The 21,360-nt window shown below is 40.8% G+C and overlaps 1 protein-coding gene across 2 annotated transcripts in view; it reads right to left on the reverse strand.

Moving 5' to 3' along the window:
• tns2b (tensin 2b) overlaps nt 1-19,909 on the reverse strand; it is a 26,256-nt gene extending 6,347 nt beyond the window's left edge. For both annotated transcript variants that reach the window (XM_053636371.1, XM_053636370.1), the window contains exons 1-15: nt 19,133-19,909; nt 12,688-12,784; nt 12,520-12,557; nt 7,370-7,401; nt 7,105-7,288; nt 6,959-7,009; nt 5,115-5,237; nt 4,769-4,833; nt 4,600-4,683; nt 4,373-4,485; nt 1,602-1,662; nt 1,441-1,516; nt 1,216-1,345; nt 1,028-1,093; nt 790-906 (exon numbers count right to left, since the gene is read on the reverse strand). In XM_053636371.1, coding sequence (XP_053492346.1) covers nt 790-906; nt 1,028-1,093; nt 1,216-1,345; nt 1,441-1,516; nt 1,602-1,662; nt 4,373-4,485; nt 4,600-4,683; nt 4,769-4,833; nt 5,115-5,237; nt 6,959-7,009; nt 7,105-7,288; nt 7,370-7,401; nt 12,520-12,557; nt 12,688-12,784; nt 19,133-19,246 — 1,351 coding nt within the window. In that variant the 5' untranslated portion in view covers nt 19,247-19,909. The remainder of the gene's footprint in view (nt 1-789; nt 907-1,027; nt 1,094-1,215; nt 1,346-1,440; nt 1,517-1,601; nt 1,663-4,372; nt 4,486-4,599; nt 4,684-4,768; nt 4,834-5,114; nt 5,238-6,958; nt 7,010-7,104; nt 7,289-7,369; nt 7,402-12,519; nt 12,558-12,687; nt 12,785-19,132) is intronic.
• Between the last annotated feature and the right edge of the window lie 1,451 nt (nt 19,910-21,360).

Raw genomic sequence — 21,360 nt, forward strand, 5'->3', positions numbered from 1 at the left:
CAATCATTTGTACACATACTTAGACCACTCCTGCAGATTCTGTGACCACTCATGCCTGCTTTTGCTGTTAACTTGGCCATGCTCACCATGCCCAGATACTCTAACACTTCCCTCCTATTCCTGCAAGTTCTATGATGATTCCTGCTATATTTCATAACTGCTTAGACCACTCCCACAAACACTCCTGCCTCCTCCTGCAGAGACTCTGACCATTCCAATCCATTGTCTCAGATACTCTGACTAATTAATAACTAATTGAATAATTAAAGTACTCTGACCACTCCTGTCCATTACTTTAGATATTCTTACCGCTACCACCCATTACCTCAGATTCTCTGACCACCCCCATCTATTGCCTCAGATATATTGACCACTCCCATCTATTGCCTCAGATATTCTGACCACTTCCATCTATTGCCTCATTTACTCTGACCACTCCTGTACATTACCTCAGATACTCTGACCACACCCCTCTATTGCCTCATATACATCAGGGTATACCACTCCTGTCCATTACTTTAGCTTTTCTGACTGCTACCATCCATTATCTCAGATGCTTTGTCTAGACAGCTACTTCCTATTATTTTGGATTCTCTTACCACTTCGGCCTGTTACTTCAGATGTTCAGACCACTTCCACAGATACTCTGACCACTCCCTCCTACTTTTGCATTTACCCTAACCAATCCTCCCTGCTCCCATATACTCTATCCCAATGCTGATTCACACCTCTAGTGTGCGTATAAAGTGAGTGTATATTGTGTTTGTGTGTGTGTGTGTGTGTACATACCCTCTATACTGTCCTCATGGTGAAGATTAAAGTTTTCATATGAGTCCCAGCGCACTACAGGATCCGTGCAGCTGATAACTGGACTCCCCCCAGGATCCTTCCTCTGAATCTCCTCTCCTGAAAACACACACACACACACACACACACACACACACACACACTGCAGTTAAAGGAGATTGGGTATAACTGTTGACAGGTATGATGGATGATGTGGGTGATGAAATGACAAAATCAGCACCTCTCTTTTGGTCTGGACTAGTGGAGAACACAAGCTCCACTGTAGCATCAGCTGGATAGCGTTTATCTAAAAGAATAAATAATATCACATATAACATCAGACAAATGCAATGTGTGCATATGTGTGTGTGGGGGTTGGTTTTCTGTTTATTTTAAACTTCCATACTTGCCGTGTGTGTAAATACACACCTGAGCATGCACGATCCAGCTCTTTTTTTCCGAACCAAAGCTGTGATCCGTGAACGGTACATGTATGAAACTGCACTCTGAACACACACTCTCTTTCACACACATTTGAGCGCCGATGATAACACTTCACCTAGAGATGAGAAGATAGAACTTACAGCGTTTTCATTTTCTGACTTATTATGACAGGTTATACACTGCATGGCAGTACGGTTCATCATATCGTACCATGATGTCCCCCTTCAACAGTAGAGCCGGTTCTATTTTGATGCACAACATTCGCTTCCTGGAGCTGTTGGTTTCACTGCAACAAATACAAAAGAGTTTAGTCCTGCAGTAGATATTAATGATCATTAATTTGCAATAATGAAGCTTGAGACTTGACTTACTATATTCCTGTGGCGTAGACCAGTTTCAGAGACTGATAGATCTTCAGAAATGGTGCATAAGCTGAGAGAGAGAAATTTACAACCATGCTCAAAACATCAATACATAACATATTTTACACAATGCTATGGCAATATTGATCCATCCATTTTCTGTATCGCTTATCCTACACAGGGTCGCAGGGAGCCTGGAGCCGATCCCACGGAACTTGGGGCATAAGGCAGGGGACATCCTGGACGGGTGCAAACCCATCACAGGGTACAATCACACACACACACTCACACACCCATTCACACACTTCAGACAATTTAGAGATGCCAATCAGCCTACAACGCATGTCTTTGGACTCGGGGAGGAAACCGGAGTACCCAGAGGAAACCCGCAAAGCACAGGGTGGAAGCAGGAAACCTCCAACCCAGAAGCAAAAGTCACTGTGCCTCCCGTCAATATTAATGTTTTATCCTAATACATTTAAACAAAGTACAAAACAATATACATTCATATATTATCCTGTAGGTGGCAGACATGACACTATTAATATTTCTTTAAAGAAATTTAAAATATGTATTTTTTTTTAGAAATTAATAATTAATTTAGGAAATAAGTAAGAAAAAAAATCATTTAAAAAATAAGGTTCAAGAAATGTAAGAAATATTTTAGAAATGAATAAATTAATCTACGAAACAAGATTAAGTAATAAACATTTATAATTAAAATTAAAATTATAAAAATTATACTTAACATTTTAAAGATAAATATGTAATAGTTATCCTTATATATATATATATATATATATATATATATATATATATATATATATATATATATATACACAGTATCTCACAAAAGTGAGTACACCCCTCACATTTTTGTAAATATTTGATGATATCTTGTGACAACACTGAAGAAATGACACTTTGCTACAGTGTAAAGTAGTGAGTGTACAGCTTGTGTAACAGTGTAAATTTGCTGTCCCCTCAAAATAACTGAACACACAGCCATTAATGTCTAAACCGCTGGCAACAAAAGTGAGTACACCCCTAAGTGAAAATGTCCAAATTGGGCCCAAAGTGTCAATATTTTGTGTGGCCACCATTATTTTCCAGCGCTGCCTTAACCCTCTTGGGCATGGAGTTCACCAGAGCGTCACAGGTTGCCACTGGAGTCCTCTTCCACTCCTCCATGACCACATCACGGAGCTGGTGGATGTTAGAGACCTTGTGCTCCTCCACCTTCCGTTTGAGGATGCCCCACAGATGCTGAATAGGGTTTAGGTCTGGAGACATGCTTGGCCAGTCCATCACCTTCACCCTCAGCTTCTTTAGCAGGGCAGTGGTCATCTTGGAGGTGTGTTTGGGGTCGGTATCATGCTGGAATACTGCCCTGCGGCCCAGTCTCCGAAGGGAGGGGATCATGCTCTGCTTCAGTATGTCACAGTACATGTTGGCATTCATGGTTCCCTCAATGAACTGTAGCTCCCCAGCACTCATACAGCCCCAGACCATGACACTCCCACCACCATGCTTGACTGTAGGCAAGACACATTTGTCTTTGTATTCCTCACCTGATTGCCAACACATGCTTGACACCATCTGAACCAAATAAGTTTATCTTGGTTTCATCAGACCACAGGACATGGTTCCAGTAATCCATGTCCTTAGTCTGCTTGTCTTCAGCAAACTGTTTGCGGGCTTTCTTGTGCATCATCTTTAGAAGAGGCTTCCTTCTGGGACGACAGCCATGCAGACCAGTTTGATGCAGTGTGCGGCGTATGGTCTGAGCACTGACAGGCTGACCCCCCACCCCTTCAACCTCTGCAGCAATGCTGGCAGCACTCATACGTCTATTTCCCAAAGATAACCTCTGGATATGACGCTGAGCACGTGCACTCGACTTCTTTGGTGGACCATGGCGAGGCCTGTTCTGAGTGGAACCTGTCCTGTTAAACCGCTGTATGGTCTTGGCCACCGTGCTACAGCTCAGTGTCAGGGTCTTGGCAATTTTCTTATAGCCTAGGCCATCTTTATGTAGAGCAACAGTTCTTTTTTTCAGATCCTCAGAGAGTTCTTTGCCATGAGGTGCCATGTTGAACTTCCAGTGACCAGTATGAGGGAGTGTGAGAGCGATGACACCAAATTTAACACACCTGCTCCCCATTCACACCTGAGACCTTGTAACACTAACAAGTCACATGACACCGGGGAGGGAAAATGGCTAACTGGGGCCAATTTGGACATTTTCACTTAGGGGTGTACTCACTTTTGTTGCCAGCGGTTTAGACATTAATGGCTGTGTGTTGAGTTATTTTGAGGGGACAGCAAATTTACACTGTTACACAAGCTGTACACTCACTACTTTACATTGTAGCAAAGTGTCATTTCTTCAGTGTTGTCACATTAAAAGATATAATCAAATATTTACAAAAATGTGAGGGGTGTACTCACTTTTGTGAGATACTGTATATAATTATGGATATATATTTTTAGCAGGTCAGCAGGAATAATAATACAATTTGAACCTTTTAGGCTTATATTTAAATAGTATTTAATAATTTATTAATAATTATAGTATTAAGTGATTGATAAATAAATAAATAAAAAGTAAAATTGATAAATCTTCAACATTACGAACAAGGTAAAAAGTTCAGGATTGTTTGTGTGGGGCTGGTTAGAATATTTTTTTCTGTAATTGCAATTTCAGGCAGAAGAGGGCGCTAAACATTATAAACTGCTATTTGAAGGCTTTTTATCAAGACTGTATAAAGTGTGAGTACCTTCACCGGGCTCATAGTTGGTTATAGCTGGAATGTGAACCTGGTGCAGGAGCAGGGATGAGCTGTTTATCTTGATTGCACCAGACAGAAGCCCGGAAAAATAATAAATATATCTGTGTGGGAGAGGAATAAGATTCAGCGTGAATGAGGAAAAGTATTCTTTAGATTAAATGCTTCATTATTATGATGTCAGATGTCAGTAATCAGGCTTCAGGCTGGTGAGGAACCTGTTCTGAGACGGCTGTAGAGAGGAGGAGATTTTATCCTCACAAAACTTCCTCATGGCGACGGTGGTGAGAGCGTGATCTGCCCTGAGACACAACCATCCACGGATCATGAAACTGTGTAAAGTGCGTAACACGACACGACTGTATGAATGTGTGTGTAAATGCTTACCCGGCTGATATCTTGCTGAAGTGCATGTACGCTGATATTATTACTCCAGTCTTGCCACGGTTACCCTGAGAAAATTGTGTCATTAACAGTTATTATTAAGTCGTCGTTAAAGGTGCAGTTCATAGTCCAGTAATAACCACGTCTTTTCAAATCCCGGTATTAAACTGTCCTTTGTAATAATTCCATCTAACAGATCTGATTAGAGTCTTCATTTCTGGCTTCTGTTTGAAATTTTCTGGCCCTGAAATTAGCTCCTCCCACAAGATGCTCAGTTCTAAAGTTACTCAGTTCTGCAGGTGTAATGCTTTAAACAACATGACATTTAGGATGAACTTTAACCCCTGACCTTGCAGTGAAGCACGACGACATTGCGGGGGTCAGAGTTCAACCAGCCTTCCATAGTCTTACACATGGTGCAGATCTTATCCAGGGGCGGGGCATGTAGGTCCGGCCAACCAAACTCTTCGACCTGACAGGTGCAGAACATGTTCAGCTCATTGTGACTTTACTAATAATTTTAATCAAATCTGAGACGTTGGTGATGGTCAGCACTGTAAGAAGGATTATTGTGTTTTCCTTTGTGATGTTGATCCCAGATGTATCTCCAGGTAAGCAGAGTGAAGAGGAGAGTGGGACGGTCTATTCAGAAAGGGATTTGTTTCCAGAAGTGATTAACTGTTGTGTGGTCCCATATGGCATGTATGGTTTATTTTGTGTGCACTGCGTGCAGACGTCAGATTCCCTGAAGCCCATTCTATACATCCTATGACAGGTGTAGTGAGTTCTATGGATTATTTTGCATTGTATCAGGTGCAGACCTGATTATTAGCTATGAGGGACATGTTCTATAAGAATTGTGGCCAAAAATCTTCTCTAGGAGAGACTGGTAAGTCGTCTTCCAATGAGGGGGATGATGTAAAGGTGTTGTTTTGATGAGGTGCGTAATGCCCTTTTCTACCCATGTGGAGCTGTTTGTTATCTGCGCTGTGTCTGGGGTCGTTCCATATGGGAGTGTGTTCGGTTAGTCGAAGTGCTGAATTTATAGTTTTATTACATTTCCACCAAGCTGTTAAAGTTGCTGCCACTGTTGGACTTTTGAAGCAGGGGTGGTGTTTGATAGCAGGACTAATGAATGGTAGTGCCTGTTCTGCATCTATCCAAATCTCACTTATCTGACTGGGTTTTATCCATTTGATTATATATAGGAGTTGGGTAGTGAGGTAATGTTGAAAGTCCTCCCTGATATAAATAAAAGTTACTGGAGTTGAGAGATTTATACTAGGAAAGTGGAGGTCGAGCAGGGATCATTGAAAATAAGTAATTAATTGTGGGTAGTATCGTCAGTTCTATGGATGCTGTTCTGCCAATGAGAGCGAGGGGAAGGTATATCCGGCATTGTAGGTCATTATTTATGGTGTTCAATAACTACTGAAACGGTGAGTGAAAAGTTAAACAAACCTTCACCAAGTGTGAGTAGAAAACCTCAAAAGTCGGTTGAGCATGGAAAAAGTGCTAAATAAATGATTTTATAATGATATAAATAATACATTTAGGACGTTTTATGTGTCGCATGCAGTGTTTCTTGGTCTGACTCTCCAGAATACATGGTATTTCTGCAGTGCTACAGCTCTGTGTTTTGGCTTTGCTTAGCAGGTCACATTTACAAAAAAAAATAAAATTAATTAATAATGCTGGCAGGTTTGATTCACTTCCTGCACTCGGGTCGATTCAGAGTCTAATGACGTCCTCACTAGGGTTTACGTGAAAGTGGACTGAGACCACCTCGCTCAGACACTTTCAGACCCGAGTGTAATTGTCGTGTTCTCGCCTGCCTAAAGAACCACACCAAGGGGCAGAACACAAAAGGGTTCCATGTGGAAAGCATCGTGAATCAACCCAACTGCAAGAAGTGAGTCAACACTTGATTCATTGCTGCTGAAAGAGTCGCGAGGTACAAACTGAGCCAAGGAGAGACCTGTAGAGTGTCAGAAATGCCAGAAATTTGGACTGACCAACTGAAAGAGAAAATAAATGGATGTGATACAGTCATTTAAACTGTTATTTACTGTATATAGTAATCTAATGATTATTTAGCAAATAAACCAAAGAATCAATTTCACCATGATTCAGACTCGGATTTCCAAGCATAGTCACTTTTTAGAGTATTGAGATGTCGTCTATAAATTGTACCTTGGGGTTTAATCTGCAGATGTCATGACGTTTCTCAGACAGATTTATGACCTGAAAGAGGAAAGGATGCAATTTAACCATCGGTTCTGATTCACCGTGATACAGATTACGAGCTGCTGCTGCTGATGTTGATGAAAATAACTGACCAGAAACTTCTCCTGATGTCTCGATTTCAACATGGCCGCCACTTCCTTCAGGTTTCTGCGATAGCGGTGTTCATCCAGGTCAGGCAGGAAGAAGACAGAGATGATCCTCTCGGTGATGTAGATCAGGTCGAAATCATAACGGCTCTCCATGACGTTCTCCATCACGCAATCCACGCTGTCACTCCTTTAAAAAGGAGAAAATAGCTGCAATCATCAAAGAACAAATATCCTGACATCATTATTACATTGGCATGATTCTTCATACCTGGGAGGAGCGGTGCTTTGACTTTTAGATGACTAAAAGAGAGAGAAAAAGGAGACAGGGTTGCCAAATAGATCTCGTACATTTCAACACTTAAAACTGTAAACATGCCAGACTTCTGAGACCGTTGAATCCTGTTTTATCCCATAGCCCATGTTATCTTCACAGTATTCATACGAGGAAGACCAGAGATGGAGATCTGAGAGGCCAGTTATGTCCAGACATCTTTCAGAGATCTTTCCATGTTCCTGAACATTTTGAGGATCTAAACAGCTACCGCATGAGAGAAAACACCACGACATCCTATTTCTATCACATAGTTTATGTGACAAGCCGTGGATAAGACAATAAAACCAGAACGAAGAGAAAGAGACGAAACTACAGAGATGAGTACGTTTGAAATAATGATTGCTGAATACTTGATGCTCCAGCTACGATTAAAAATCGAATCTTTGTATATAACGCTGGACGCTGAGATCCCTCCATCCTGGAGTGTTTCTACGATAGGTCCTCGTGAAATAGTGGCCCAGTGAAGAGAACTTCATGGCACCAATTTCAACCAAATCCCTTCATGCATCTACTTTTACCTGGGGATTTAACAGCAATTAAATGGCAAATGTATTCAACTTCATTTGTATTATTCATTGTTCAATTGTGTCATTCTTGATCTTCTTCCTCAGTTTAAAGGTGAGTGTCGTCTCAGACGCTACTCTCGAAACCTCGTGATCTACACACTGGCGATTTTTAATACTCCGCGTCCAGAAGATCGACTTAAGCATGTGCATAACCCCGCTCTGAATACACAAAACTTTCCCCACATACATGTCGATATATCTTTTGGACTTTCTTTCTTTTATATGAAAGAAAGTACGTATCTGTTCTGTCTGGAGGAAGAGAATTGTGTTCCGGCTGTGTGATACACGGAGCTGGAGCTCGCTGGGGTGCAAAGCTCATAAACCGCCATAAACACACACTTAGACTCACACGTACAAATACATGTACACAGGCTACGCTGAAAGACTTTCAAAGCCCTCGGGTTAAATGTTAGGCGACTTCAACTCCCCGAGAGAAAACAGGAAGCGAGTGGAGGATGAAAGAGAGCAGGATAACTTCAAACCGCACATTTATACGAATGCTCTCCTTCTAATATGCTACTGTCGCAGCTCGTTCACAGGGACTTGTACAGAACACACTCCATACACACGGATTAAAAAACACGTGTAAGTGTTGATATTGTGAAATTTTCTGTAAAGAGTTTAAAAAAAAAAGATTAATCAAAGCATTATTAAGTTGAAAGTAACACACTGGTGTACAATACAAACTGTTCATAAAACATGCACAAAAAACCTGATATAAATGTGTATAATGCGTTTGTTTAAAACAGCGTGATTGTCAATGACAAGTGCTTGTGTTTATTTATTATTGTTGCCATAGTAACACAAACAGATGTGCATGAACACTGCGGAGTGTCCCGGTGGTTTTAAAGACATCCTCTTAGTTCATTAATTTAGTGACACGATGGGAGACATCTGCTAATGCTTAACACCAGCATGTGTGTGTGTGTGTGTGTGTGTGTGTGTTTATCACTGTTTAACCTAATATAAACAAATATAACAATATGATTGAAAGTGAGTTTCCCCCTATTTACACACAGTATGACTGTGTGTTTTTTTTTACCATCCAAATGGCAGAAACACTCCATCTCAGACTTACAGCTCTGTTATTACTCATTAAATACTGAAACACTGCAGACGATACAAACATCACGAGGAAGTGTTTTCCAGGAGAGTGTTTTATAGATTATAGGTCATATGACCAACCCTAGGCATTTAGGAATTTCATTTATGTCCCAAATGTTGACATGCAAAACACAGAGAAAGAAGTAAAGTTAGAGAGCTTGGTTAAAATAGCGAGTTGAGTGACACAGAGGGAGATGAAAAGAGAACCGGAGAACAGCTGATGGAGAGAGAATGGAGGATGAGTGAAATGCTTACTGGATTTAAGGAACTATTTCTATAACTCTATTTCAGAGGATCAGCTGGTCTCACTGACACACTGTGTGTGGACATTTAACACTTGTCTAACAAACACTACACACACGCACACACACACACACTGCACACACTAAATACTAATGAGTTTAATATCTGCATTAGTGCAGTCTGGACACAAAGTTCAGAGCAGACAGGAAACAGGTCCAGAGAGTGTAATAATGAGAGACATGAGAGAGACTTTACTGCATCCTGTCTCAGCAGGGTGATAAACAAACCCCTCCGAGTGACTAACAGATTTACTGACCAACTGACTGAATGACTCTCTGACCAACTGAATGACTGACTCTCTGACTGACTGACTGAATGAATGACTGACTCTCTGACTGACTGACCGAATGACTAACTCTCTGACTGACTGACCGAATGACTAACTCTCTGACTGACTGACCAAATGACTGACTGACTGACTCACTGACTGACTCTCTGACTGACCAAATGACTGACTGACTCTCTGACTGAATGACTGACTGACTGACTCACTGACTGACTGACCAAATGACTGACTGACTGACTCACTGACTGACTCTCTGACTGACCAAATAACTGACTGACTGTCTGACTGAATGACTGACTGACTGACTCACTGACTGACTGACCAAATGGCTGACTGACTCTCTGACTGACTGAATGACTGACTGACTCTCTGACTGACTGAATGACTGACTGACTCTCTGACTGACTGAACAACTCACTGACTGACTGACCAAATGAATGACACTGAATGACTGACTCTCTGACTGACTGATTGAATGAATGACTGACTCACTGACTGACTTACAGACTGAATGACTGACTGACTGATTGAACAATGACTGACTGACTGACTTACTGATTGAATGAATGACTGACTCACTGACTGACTGAATGACTGACTGACTGACTGACTCTCTGACAGACCAAATGACTGATTGACTCTCTGACTGACTGACTGACTGACTGACTCTCTGACTGACTGACTGACTGACTGACTCTCTGACTGACCAAATGACTGATTGACTGACTCTCTGACTGACTGAATGACTGACTGACTGACTCTCTGACTGACTGAATGACTGACTGACTGACAGCAGGTTGATAAACAAACCCCTCAGACTGACTGACTGAATCACTGACCGATTTACTGAATGACTTACTGACTTTCCACATTAATGCCACCATCGAACACACACGCACACACACGCGCGCACACACACACACACAAACACAGACATTATTCAAGCCATTTGTTTTACAGAAAATTATTCACTTTAAAAAGTATTAATTATTTCACTATTACATCTCCAGGAAAAAAGAGAAGAGAAGAGAAAAGGAAATATGAGAAGAGAAAAAAAGAAAAGAAGAGTGGAAACGGGAAAAGGTAAGAAGGGAAGAGACAAAATGAAAAAAAAGTAAATAACAGAGAAAAAGATAAGAAGAAAAAAAGAACAGATGGAAGTTTACAGAAAAGAAGAGGAGAGAAGAGAATTGAAATACTAACGGATTAAATAAAGTTCTAATGGTCTAATCTGTTTGGAACACTGTGGTTCTATCAACAAAGCGAGATTAAAAGCACACAGAGATAATTTCGTACGTGTGACTACCCCGTTAAACCGTCACTTCACCTTCAGCTGAAATTACTCGCACCAAGCACATGTGACTTTCAGGTCCGATAATCAGGAAGGTGTTTTTACCTTTCAGATGACTGGTTCTCCGCTCTGGTTCCTTCTCATGACACGGGTTCTAACAGCATTTACAACAGTCTCCGATCCTGTTCTCCCTCTCAGTGTCACTACAACCCCCTGCCCACCCCCGCCCACCCCCTGTCCCACCCTCTGTCCCACCCTCTGTCCCACCCACGTAACACAGCGTGAGAGAAATCGGAGAACTCTGAGATTACAGCCGAACAGCTGCGCTCTGTGGTTTGGATCAGCTCCAGAAATATTGGCACCCTCCATTAAAATGAATACTGTATATAAAATGAAACAGCAATATGTGATATTTTGAGCTTAAGCGTATGGGGACAATGTCTCTCTTTTTTATTCATTTTATTCTTTATTTTTCAAACCAAAATTTTACCTTTGGAAATGCTAGTGTAAAAAGTATTGGCACACCGGCGGCGACACTTTAGCGGATCTTGAACAGATTTCAGCTCTCCGTTGTGAGAATCCTGAGACTGACATGGTTATTGCAAAGCAGCTTGGGTTCATCTAATCTTAATCTCATGGCAGAGGCAACCAGGTTAGCCAAGTTTATCAGCCTCAAATCAACTCAAAAGCATCACCGGATTTTAGTCTTCATTTTTCAGTGTCTGGAGCTCCAGTGAGACTTGGTAAAGTTCAGGAGCTACATTTTCTGGGTTTCTGTGGAAACATCCATGGTTCAGCCTTTATCGTTTATGATTTAGGACCAGGTGAGAATAAAATTGACCTGCGGAAAACCCGATCCACTGAAGGGGAAAGGACGCAGGATGTGAAAAGTGCATTTGCAGTCAATTTACCTAGGTGAACTTTGACCTTGTGAACCTCATGAACAAATTAGTGAGGATGATATGATATATTTTGCATTTCCGTGTTGATATATCGGTCATTCGCTTACACAAGTACAGGGTACAAAGTGCAGAATGGCACGTTTTCTTTCAGGATGTACTACTGAGTATACGTAACGCTTTCTTTTTTTTAATGTATTGACGTACATTCTGCTCAAGAACTTGTTTGGTGTTTTTCTTGATAAATATAATCAGGGTTTCATTAATCCTTTGTAGCCGCAGTGCTAATCCTGTTACTTTCCAGACACTAATTGGAAGTACTGGACTTGGTTCTGGACAGATATCACAGTTTGATTGGTTTGTTTCAGAAATAATGTTGAATTTTTATGTGAAAAGGGGGAAAGTAGCTGTGTATCACAACAGCACTACACGTCCACTTCCTGCTTGTTACAGGAAAAGCTACGTGATTTGGTGAAACAAAACCGTCTGCTACTGCCACATTACTGAAAGTGTGGTTCGGCTAGTAGCATCTGTACTTATAGCTAGGTGTTCCTGACAAAGCGAACAGCCATGGAAAACACTGCAAACTTCTCAATATACTCAATATCTTACACAGACGCTGATCAGAGACATACCTTCATTTCACTGTTACTATTAACTGCACTTTTACATTCTGTAAGAGAAAAGAACATCATGTTAGAATGAACCTTTGTCTTTATTGTGTGTGTGTGTGTGTGTGTGTGTGTGTGGGTGTGTGTGTGTGAGTGTGTGTGTGTGAGTGTGTGTGAGTGTGTGTGTCTCACCTCTATAACAGGCTCCATCACTGTCTAAAATCTGTCTACACACAACACAGTGTTTTTTCTTCTCAATCTTTCCCCCTTTTAAAGACTGTGCTCCAACCTACACACACACACACACACACACACACACACACACACACACACAGACATTATTAAAGCCTTTTGTTTTACAGAAAATTATTAACTTTAAAAGGTATTAATTATTTCACTGTTACTTCTCCAGGAAAAAAAGAGAAGAGAAGGGGGGAATATGAGAAGAGAAAAAAAAAGAAGAGTGGAAAAGGGAAAAGGGAAGAAGGGAAGAAACGAAATGAAAAAACAGAATAACAGAGAAAAAGAAAAGAAGAAAAAAGAACAGATGGAAGTTTACAGAAAAGAAGAGGAGAGGGTTAGGGTATTCCTCTCTACCACAGTAATTTGCCAATGAATAAACTTTTCTTCACATCGTACTTTTATCCGTTTATAGTTACATTTATTATTGGTGAAGCAGGTCAGTTCCTGTTCTCGCGTACGTTAGAGCAGCTATAAACACTCGTTCCTTCTCCATCCCTCTCTTTCTTTTTCCTCTCTCTTGAAGTCAATAAGACACAAAAAATCCCCGCAGCGTGTCGTGTTACCGAGAAACCGCAAAGAAGCGTAAACTACTTTCTGACTATCACGAAGAGCTGACGCTGGAGACTCCTTCCGTAAATGTTCAATAAACAAACATCTCTTTATAGAAAGTCTGCATGTGAATGATTACACGTGACGGGATCGTTGTCGTTAAGAACGTGTGCACGTGTCGATGAACTCTGTCTCTGTGGAATCTAAACACTGCACTTGTGTTGGCTTGAGTGAGAAATAAATGAAACGTGACGTGATTATGACGTGTTGTGTTTCTCTGGAACATGAACACGCTGCTCGGGTGCGTTTTCTGATTCTGACACTGTAACACAATTCACACTGTAACACAATTCACACTGTAACACACACTGTAACACAATTCACACTGTAACACACATTGTAACACACGCTGTAACACAGTTCACACTGTAACACAATTCACACTGTAACACGCTGTAACACAGTTCACACTGTAACACAATTCACACTGTAACACAATTCACACTGTAACACACTGTAACACAATTCACACTGTAACACAATTCACACTGTAACACACTGTAACACAGTTCACACTGTAACACAATTCACACTGTAACACACATTGTAACACACACTGTAACACAGTTCACACTGTAACACAATTCACACTGTAACACACTGTAACACAGTTCACACTGTAACACAATTCACACTGTAACACACTGTAACACAATTCACACTGTAACACAATTCACACTGTAACACACTGTAACACAATTCACACTGTAACACAATTCACACTGTAACACACTGTAACACAATTCACACTGTAACACAATTCACACTGTAACACACTGTAACACAGTTCACACTGTAACACAATTCACACTGTAACACACATTGTAACACACACTGTAACACAGTTCACACTGTAACACAATTCACACTGTAACACACTGTAACACAGTTCACACTGTAACACAATTCACACTGTAACACGCTGTAACACAATTCACACTGTAACACAATTCACACTGTAACACACATTGTAACACACACTGTAACACAGTTCACACTGTAACACAATTCACACTGTAACACAATTCACACTGTAACACACTGTAACACAATTCACACTGTAACACAATTCACACTGTAACACGCTGTAACACAGTTCACACTGTAACACAATTCACACTGTAACACACATTGTAACACACACTGTAACACAATTCACACTGTAACACAATTCACACTAACACACTGTAACACAATTCACACTGTAACACAATTCACACTGTAACACGCTGTAACACAGTTCACACTGTAACACAATTCACACTGTAACACACATTGTAACTCACACTGTAACACAATTCACACTGTAACACACATTGTAACACACACTGTAACACAGTTCACACTGTAACACAATTCACACTGTAACACAATTCACACTGTAACACACTGTAACACAATTCACACTGTAACACACTGTAACACAATTCACACTGTAACACACATTGTAACACACACTGTAACACAGTTCACACTGTAACACAATTCACACTGTAACACGCTGTAACACAATTCACACTGTAACACAATTCACACTGTAACACACTGTAACACAATTCACACTGTAACACAATTCACACTGTAACACACATTGTAACACACACTGTAACACAGTTCACACTGTAACACAATTCACACTGTAACACAATTCACACTGTAACACACTGTAACACAATTCACACTGTAACACAATTCACACTGTAACACACATTGTAACACACACTGTAACACAGTTCACACTGTAACACAATTCACACTGTAACACACACTGTAACACAATTCACACTGTAACACACATTGTAACACACACTGTAACACAGTTCACACTGTAACACAATTCACACTGTAACACGCCAAGACACACGTTTGAGTGCGCTGAGAAAACTTTACTGAATTCAGGGGAAATTAACGGAGGAGAGAAATTTAGGATAGAAATGTTTCCTCGGTTTAATCCTCGCCTCCACCCTCTTCTCTGTCTTCAGCCAAATCCCCGCTCATGACTAAAGTATTTCCCTCCAATACACACGGGGCAGTGCGCGCTCTCTCTCTCTCCCTCTCTCATTCTCTCTCTCTTTCTCTCTCACATTCTCTCTTTCACTCTCTCTCTCTCTCTTTCTCTCTTGCTCTCACACTCTCTCTCTCACTCGCTCTCATTCTCTCTCTCATTCTCTCTCTCATTCTCTCTCTCTTTCTCTCTCTCTCTCTCACACTCTCTCTCTTTCTCCCTCTCTCTCACTCTTTCTCTCACCCCCGTTTAAACTCCCAGATTATTCTCACAAAAGTGTAACGATGTAGACAGCATATTATCTTAATCTAAGTATCATCAGATTAATCCTATTATTAAATTTCAGCAAAGTTTGGCAAAGCTACATTTTATCCCTGTAATCTTATTCTCTTCAATGTTCATGGGCACTTTTAATCTGATATCTTTCATTTTCCTTTTTAATCCAACAGAGAAAGAAGCTCATTTCTTCCGAACCACACATAGATAGATAGATAGACAGATAGACTATTAGAGAAAGAAGCTTAGATGCAGACAGATGGATAGATAAAGGAAAAATAAGTATTGTGACACTTTTGTTTTTTGTTTTTTGCACCATTCTGTGTAAACTCTACAGACTGGTGTGTGTGTGGAAATCACAGAAGATCAGCAGTTTCTTAAATACTCAGACCAGCTGATCTGGTACCAACAACCACGGCACGGTTAAAGTCACAGAGATCACACGTTCTTCATTCTTATATTTGATGAGAACTGAAGCACTTGACCTGTATCTACATGATTTTATGCATTGTGCTGCTACCACATGATTGGATGATTAGATAACTGCATATATAAATATATATATTAATTAATATTAAACATAATTACAATAATAAATCAATTTCTTGATATATATGCTACAAAAAAGTTCTCATGCAAATTGCACGTGTCATTGTCATTATAAAAGATGTTGTATTGGTTGGAAAGAGATCACACAAGTATAAATCAAGGTGAAGGAGCTTCCTAGAGTTCTCAGGGACAATACTCAAATGGAAAAAGCAGCAGAGCTGTAGCAAAGACCTTAAACATCCCTGTCAGTGCAGCTGGTTTGGTAATACGCAGGTGGAAAGTTCTTGGAACTACAATCACAACTAATCATCACTGGACAGGTACATAGATCTCACACTACACACTCGGATGAATGATAGGTAAGGTATGAGGAAAGCCCACAGTCACCTGAACAGAGTTGCAGGACGACCTGAAAGCAGCAGCAGCAGTAGTTACACAGAGAACAAAAAGCAATGAACTGCACCACAGTCACCTCCGTTCTTACACCTCACACTAAACTCCACTGAGTAAACGTATTTAACCCTAACCCTAACCCTAAATAAAAACAGAACTCAGTTCATCATGTTTGGAGAAAGAAGTGCTGTGTGTATAATCCCAGGAACACCACACAGAGAAACCCAAACAACATCCAACTTACAGTTGCTATCAAAATGATCAATTATCAACCCCCCCCCCCCCCCCGCAAATCAGGTTGCAAATTATAATGATTTCTCCAGTCTCAAAATTATTCACCCCCTTCATGGTGAGCATCTTTAGTACTTAGGAGAGCACCTTTTGCTGTTATGACCTGCTGCAAACGAGATGCAGAGCTTCTGCAGCGTTCCTGAGGAATCTTCTCCCATTCCACATGAGCAATGTCCTCCATTTCAGTAATATTCTTGGGTTTGCGTGCTGCAACTGCCTTCTTCAAATCCCACCAGAGATTTTCTATGGGGTTCAAGTCAGGTGACTGTGATGGCCCTGTAGAATCTTCCAGAACTTTTTCTGCAACCAAGCCTCGGTGGAATTTGAGGTATTTGGGATCATTGTCCTGTTGGAAAGTCCAATGACGCCCAAGCTTCAGCTTCCTCACAGACAGCATGAGGTTTTCTCCTAGGATTTCCTGATACTTCAATGAATCCATCTCGCCTTCCACACGCTGCAGGTTTCCAGTGCCAGAGGATGTAAAGCAGCCCCGGAGCATCACCGAGCCCCCACCATGCTCGACTGTGGACAGAGTGTTCCTTCTTCATTCTTCTTCCTCCAGACATACCGCTGATCCATCGTGCTGAAAAGTTCCAGTTTAGTTTCATCACTCCACAGAACAGAATCCCAAAACTTCTGTGGCTGAACGTCTTGGAGTTCTGGCATGGAGACCTTCTGCATTTAGTACGCTCCTTACTGTGCTCAATGAAACCTCAGCGCCTGTTACATCAAGTCTTACTGCAGGTCTTTTACTGTCACTCGAGGGTTTTTCACAACCTGCCGTCTCACAAATCTGCTTGCAGCCGTCGATAGTCTCCTTTTTCTGCCCCGTCCAGGTATTTCATATATTTTCTACCCCTAGCCAGTTCAGGTATTTCATCAATCAGTGAAGCCCTTGATTAGTTTAGCATCAGGTGTGCTTGAGACAACACCTGTTCTGCATATGTGTGCTGTTGTGAGGGATTCTATTCAGGGGGGTGAATAATTTAGAGACTGGAGAAGTCATTATAAGTTGCATTTTCAGTTGAATTTGGGGAAACCACTTGAAGCATTCGTTGTGTTTGTTTGATTTGTTCATCGTAAACAGACAAAAGTCTGAAAATTTGAACAAACCTGATTTGCACTGGGGGTTGAATCATTTTGATTGCAGCTGTATATATATTATGAATATAAAAACACTACTTCTAATTAGAAACAGCCCTAAAGTCAAATAAAAAATGTTAAATAAATTTCAATGCATTTGTCAGAAAGAAATCAGATTAGGGAGTAAAATCCCTGGAGATTACTGAATGTAAATCAATAAAATCAGATTTTATGTTGCAGTTTTTCAGATTTTATTGAAATGAATGTAGACCGCTAACATTCCGATGTGTGCAGCCACAAAGGTCCTTGAAATTGGAACTCTCAGACCACTCACAGTAACAGATGCGTGCGCACACACACACACACACACACACACGGTAAGTAAATATTCAAAGCAGCAGTAGACGGCAGCAGGTGGGAAACGCATGCCATGACTCCAGGTTGGTCTGCTTCCACCGTCCCAGAATTCCACTGTGTATTTTTATCCTGCCCGTGTGACCCGGGCTAACACATGTGTGTGTGTGTGTGTGTGTGTGTGTGTGTGTGTGTGTGACTGTGTGTGTGGGCTCAAATATCGGAATAACTGCCAAATATAGATAGGAAATGTTTTGATCCATTAGGATACAGAGCATGGGAGATTCTTCAAACCTTGTTGGTCAGATCTACACTTCATTCACTCACACACACACACACACACACACACACACACACACACACACACACCCCAGTTTCTTATCACATTTAGCCAAAGAATCTATGGATTGTTTTAGATGCTCCATTCCATTAAAAAGTTTTTATTATTATTATTAGTAGTAGTAGTAGTTTTTATTAATAATGTAGATATTTTTCATAAACACTTGAGTCTGTGAGTCTGTGTGGTTTCAGTGCTCCTGTGTGGCCTTCTGCAAGTGAAGTGAAGTGAAGTGAAGTAAAATGAAAAGAAGCAAAGGTATAGTAAAATAAAATATAAATAAAAGTATATTTTAAGAAAAATACAATTAATAAAATTGAAAATAAATGTACAAAAATCTAATACATTACTTGAAAAAAACAAAAATAAAATGATTAAAAAATAATAATAATAAATAATAAAATAAAAGATAAATTAAAATTATCCGTTAATCTATACACAGATGTGAACCACCTGCACTGATCTATAAACATGTACACACACACACACACACACACCTCAGTGAGGCTGAGGATCTCCGCATCCTCAGCACAGTCCCGTGTTTGAGGCCCGTCAGTGAAATGGAGAACTCGTTCCTCGACTTTACTCCGTTTGCTGAAGAAGCAGCCCATGATCTCTCTTCCTCTCTTCTCTTCTCTTCCTCTCACACTCTCATCCAACTTTCTTTTCTAACTCCTGCGTTAGTCCTTTCTTTCCTTCACTGTAAACACTGTGTACTGCTGCTCACACACATTCTCTCTCTCTCTCTCTCTCTCTCTCTCTCCCCTGCTCGAGGTGTTTCCCTTCTGCTCGTCTCCTGCCGTCTCCCACATGCATTCTTACCATCTCTCTCTCTGTCCGAATCTCCACCCCCTCTTCCCCCCTTCCCCCCCTCCATCAGACCCTCACCTCTCACTCCCTCAGCTGTTTTTGGAAGCCTTACGTCACAATCTTCCCCTCTCTCTTGGACACACACACACTTTCTATCCTCAGGCCAAAATCTCCAAGTGTACAACAAGAATCCTTATGTCCATGTTTCAGACTTTTCTTTTTTTTATTTATCAGATCACACATCACTCTCAGTCGGAGCACAAAGACTCTTTCTGTTCTCGCCTTCTTGCCCATTTCCCATTTCTGCTCTACGTCCAAAACTGGTCTTAAAGAACAACTCTGGTGTTTTTCAGCCTCATCTCTGCCCTGCATATTGTAATAGTGTGTAATAATAAAAATATCTAAGTAGCCATTGCCTCAAGATTTTCCAAAATATCCAGACTGCAAAAAGAAATATTATATATATATATATATATATATATATATATATATATATATATATATATATATATATATATATATATAAAGTGGATCGAAAAAGTGTACACACCCCTGTTAAAATGGTGTAAAAAAAAAGAAAAAAAAGAAAAAAGAAAGAAACCAAGATAAATCATGTCAGAACCTTTTCTAGGTTTATTGTGAAATTTTAACCTGTTAATTAAAGTGAAAAACAATAAAATTCATTTTTAGGAGGAAAATATAATAAAAACAAAAGAACTTCCAGTCTCCAGTTTGCGTAAGTCTGCACACCCTTTTATATTTGGGAATGTGGCAGTGTTCAGAATCAACCAATCACATGAAAGCTCATTTAAATATAATTAGTGTACACCTGCCATCAATTAAAGTGACTGATTAACCCCAAATAAAGTCCAGCTGTTCCTATAGGATTCTCCTGACATCTTCTTGATACGCAAAGATCTTACAGAGCAGGTCCGGGATCTCATTGTTGGAAAATATCACTCAGGAGAGGGATACAAGAATATTTCCGAGGCATCGGATATACCATGGAACACTGTAAAGACGATCATCAACACGTGGAGAAAATATGACACGACGGTGACACTAAGAGCAGGACGTCCCTCTAAAACTGATGAGAAGATCAGGAGGAACTGGTCAGGGAGGCTGCAGAGAGGCCTACAGAAACATGAAAAGATCTGCAGCAATTACTGGCCAGTACTGGTTGCTCCCGACATGTGAGGACAATCTCCTGAATTCTTCATATCTCTGGGTGATGGGGTAGGGGGGCAAGACGGAAGCCTTTTTAACCAAAAAAATAAACAAACAACACATCCGATCTCCCAAAACCATGTGGAATAAAGTGTTCTGGTCCGAGGAGAGCAAAGTTGAACTTTTTGGCCAAAATACCAAAAGATATGTTCGGCACAAACCCACAGCACATCACCAGAAGAACTCGGTCTCCACGGGGAAGCACGGTGGGGGCAGCATCAGAGTTTGGGTCTGTTTTTCTCCAGCTGGAACTGGGGCTTTCATCAGGGTGGAGGGAATAATGAATAACTCCAAATACCCGTCAATTCTGGCGCAAAACCTTCAACACTTCAGATGAAGAGGAATTTCACCTTCAGCACGACGACGACCCGAAGAAAACCTCCAGATCAACAGAGGAACAGCTTCACCAAAACCAGCTCAAGCATGTGGAACGTCCCAGCCAGAGTCCAGACCTAAATCCAATCAGAGATCTGTGTGCTGACCTGAAGAGGGCAGTGTGCAGGAGACGCCTCCGCCCGACGGAGTTAGAACGCTTTTACAAGGAACAACGGCAAAATATCGCCAAGTCCAGACAAGACGCTCCACACTGACCCACTCTCATCCAAAAAGACTGAACGCTGCTTCAACTCCATATTAGTTTAGGGGTGTGCAAACTTATACAACCAGGTTATTGTACATTTTTAATTTT

This window comes from Ictalurus furcatus, chromosome 11 (genome assembly GCF_023375685.1).
Source record: "Ictalurus furcatus strain D&B chromosome 11, Billie_1.0, whole genome shotgun sequence".
NCBI classification, from domain to species: Eukaryota; Metazoa; Chordata; class Actinopteri; order Siluriformes; family Ictaluridae; genus Ictalurus; species Ictalurus furcatus.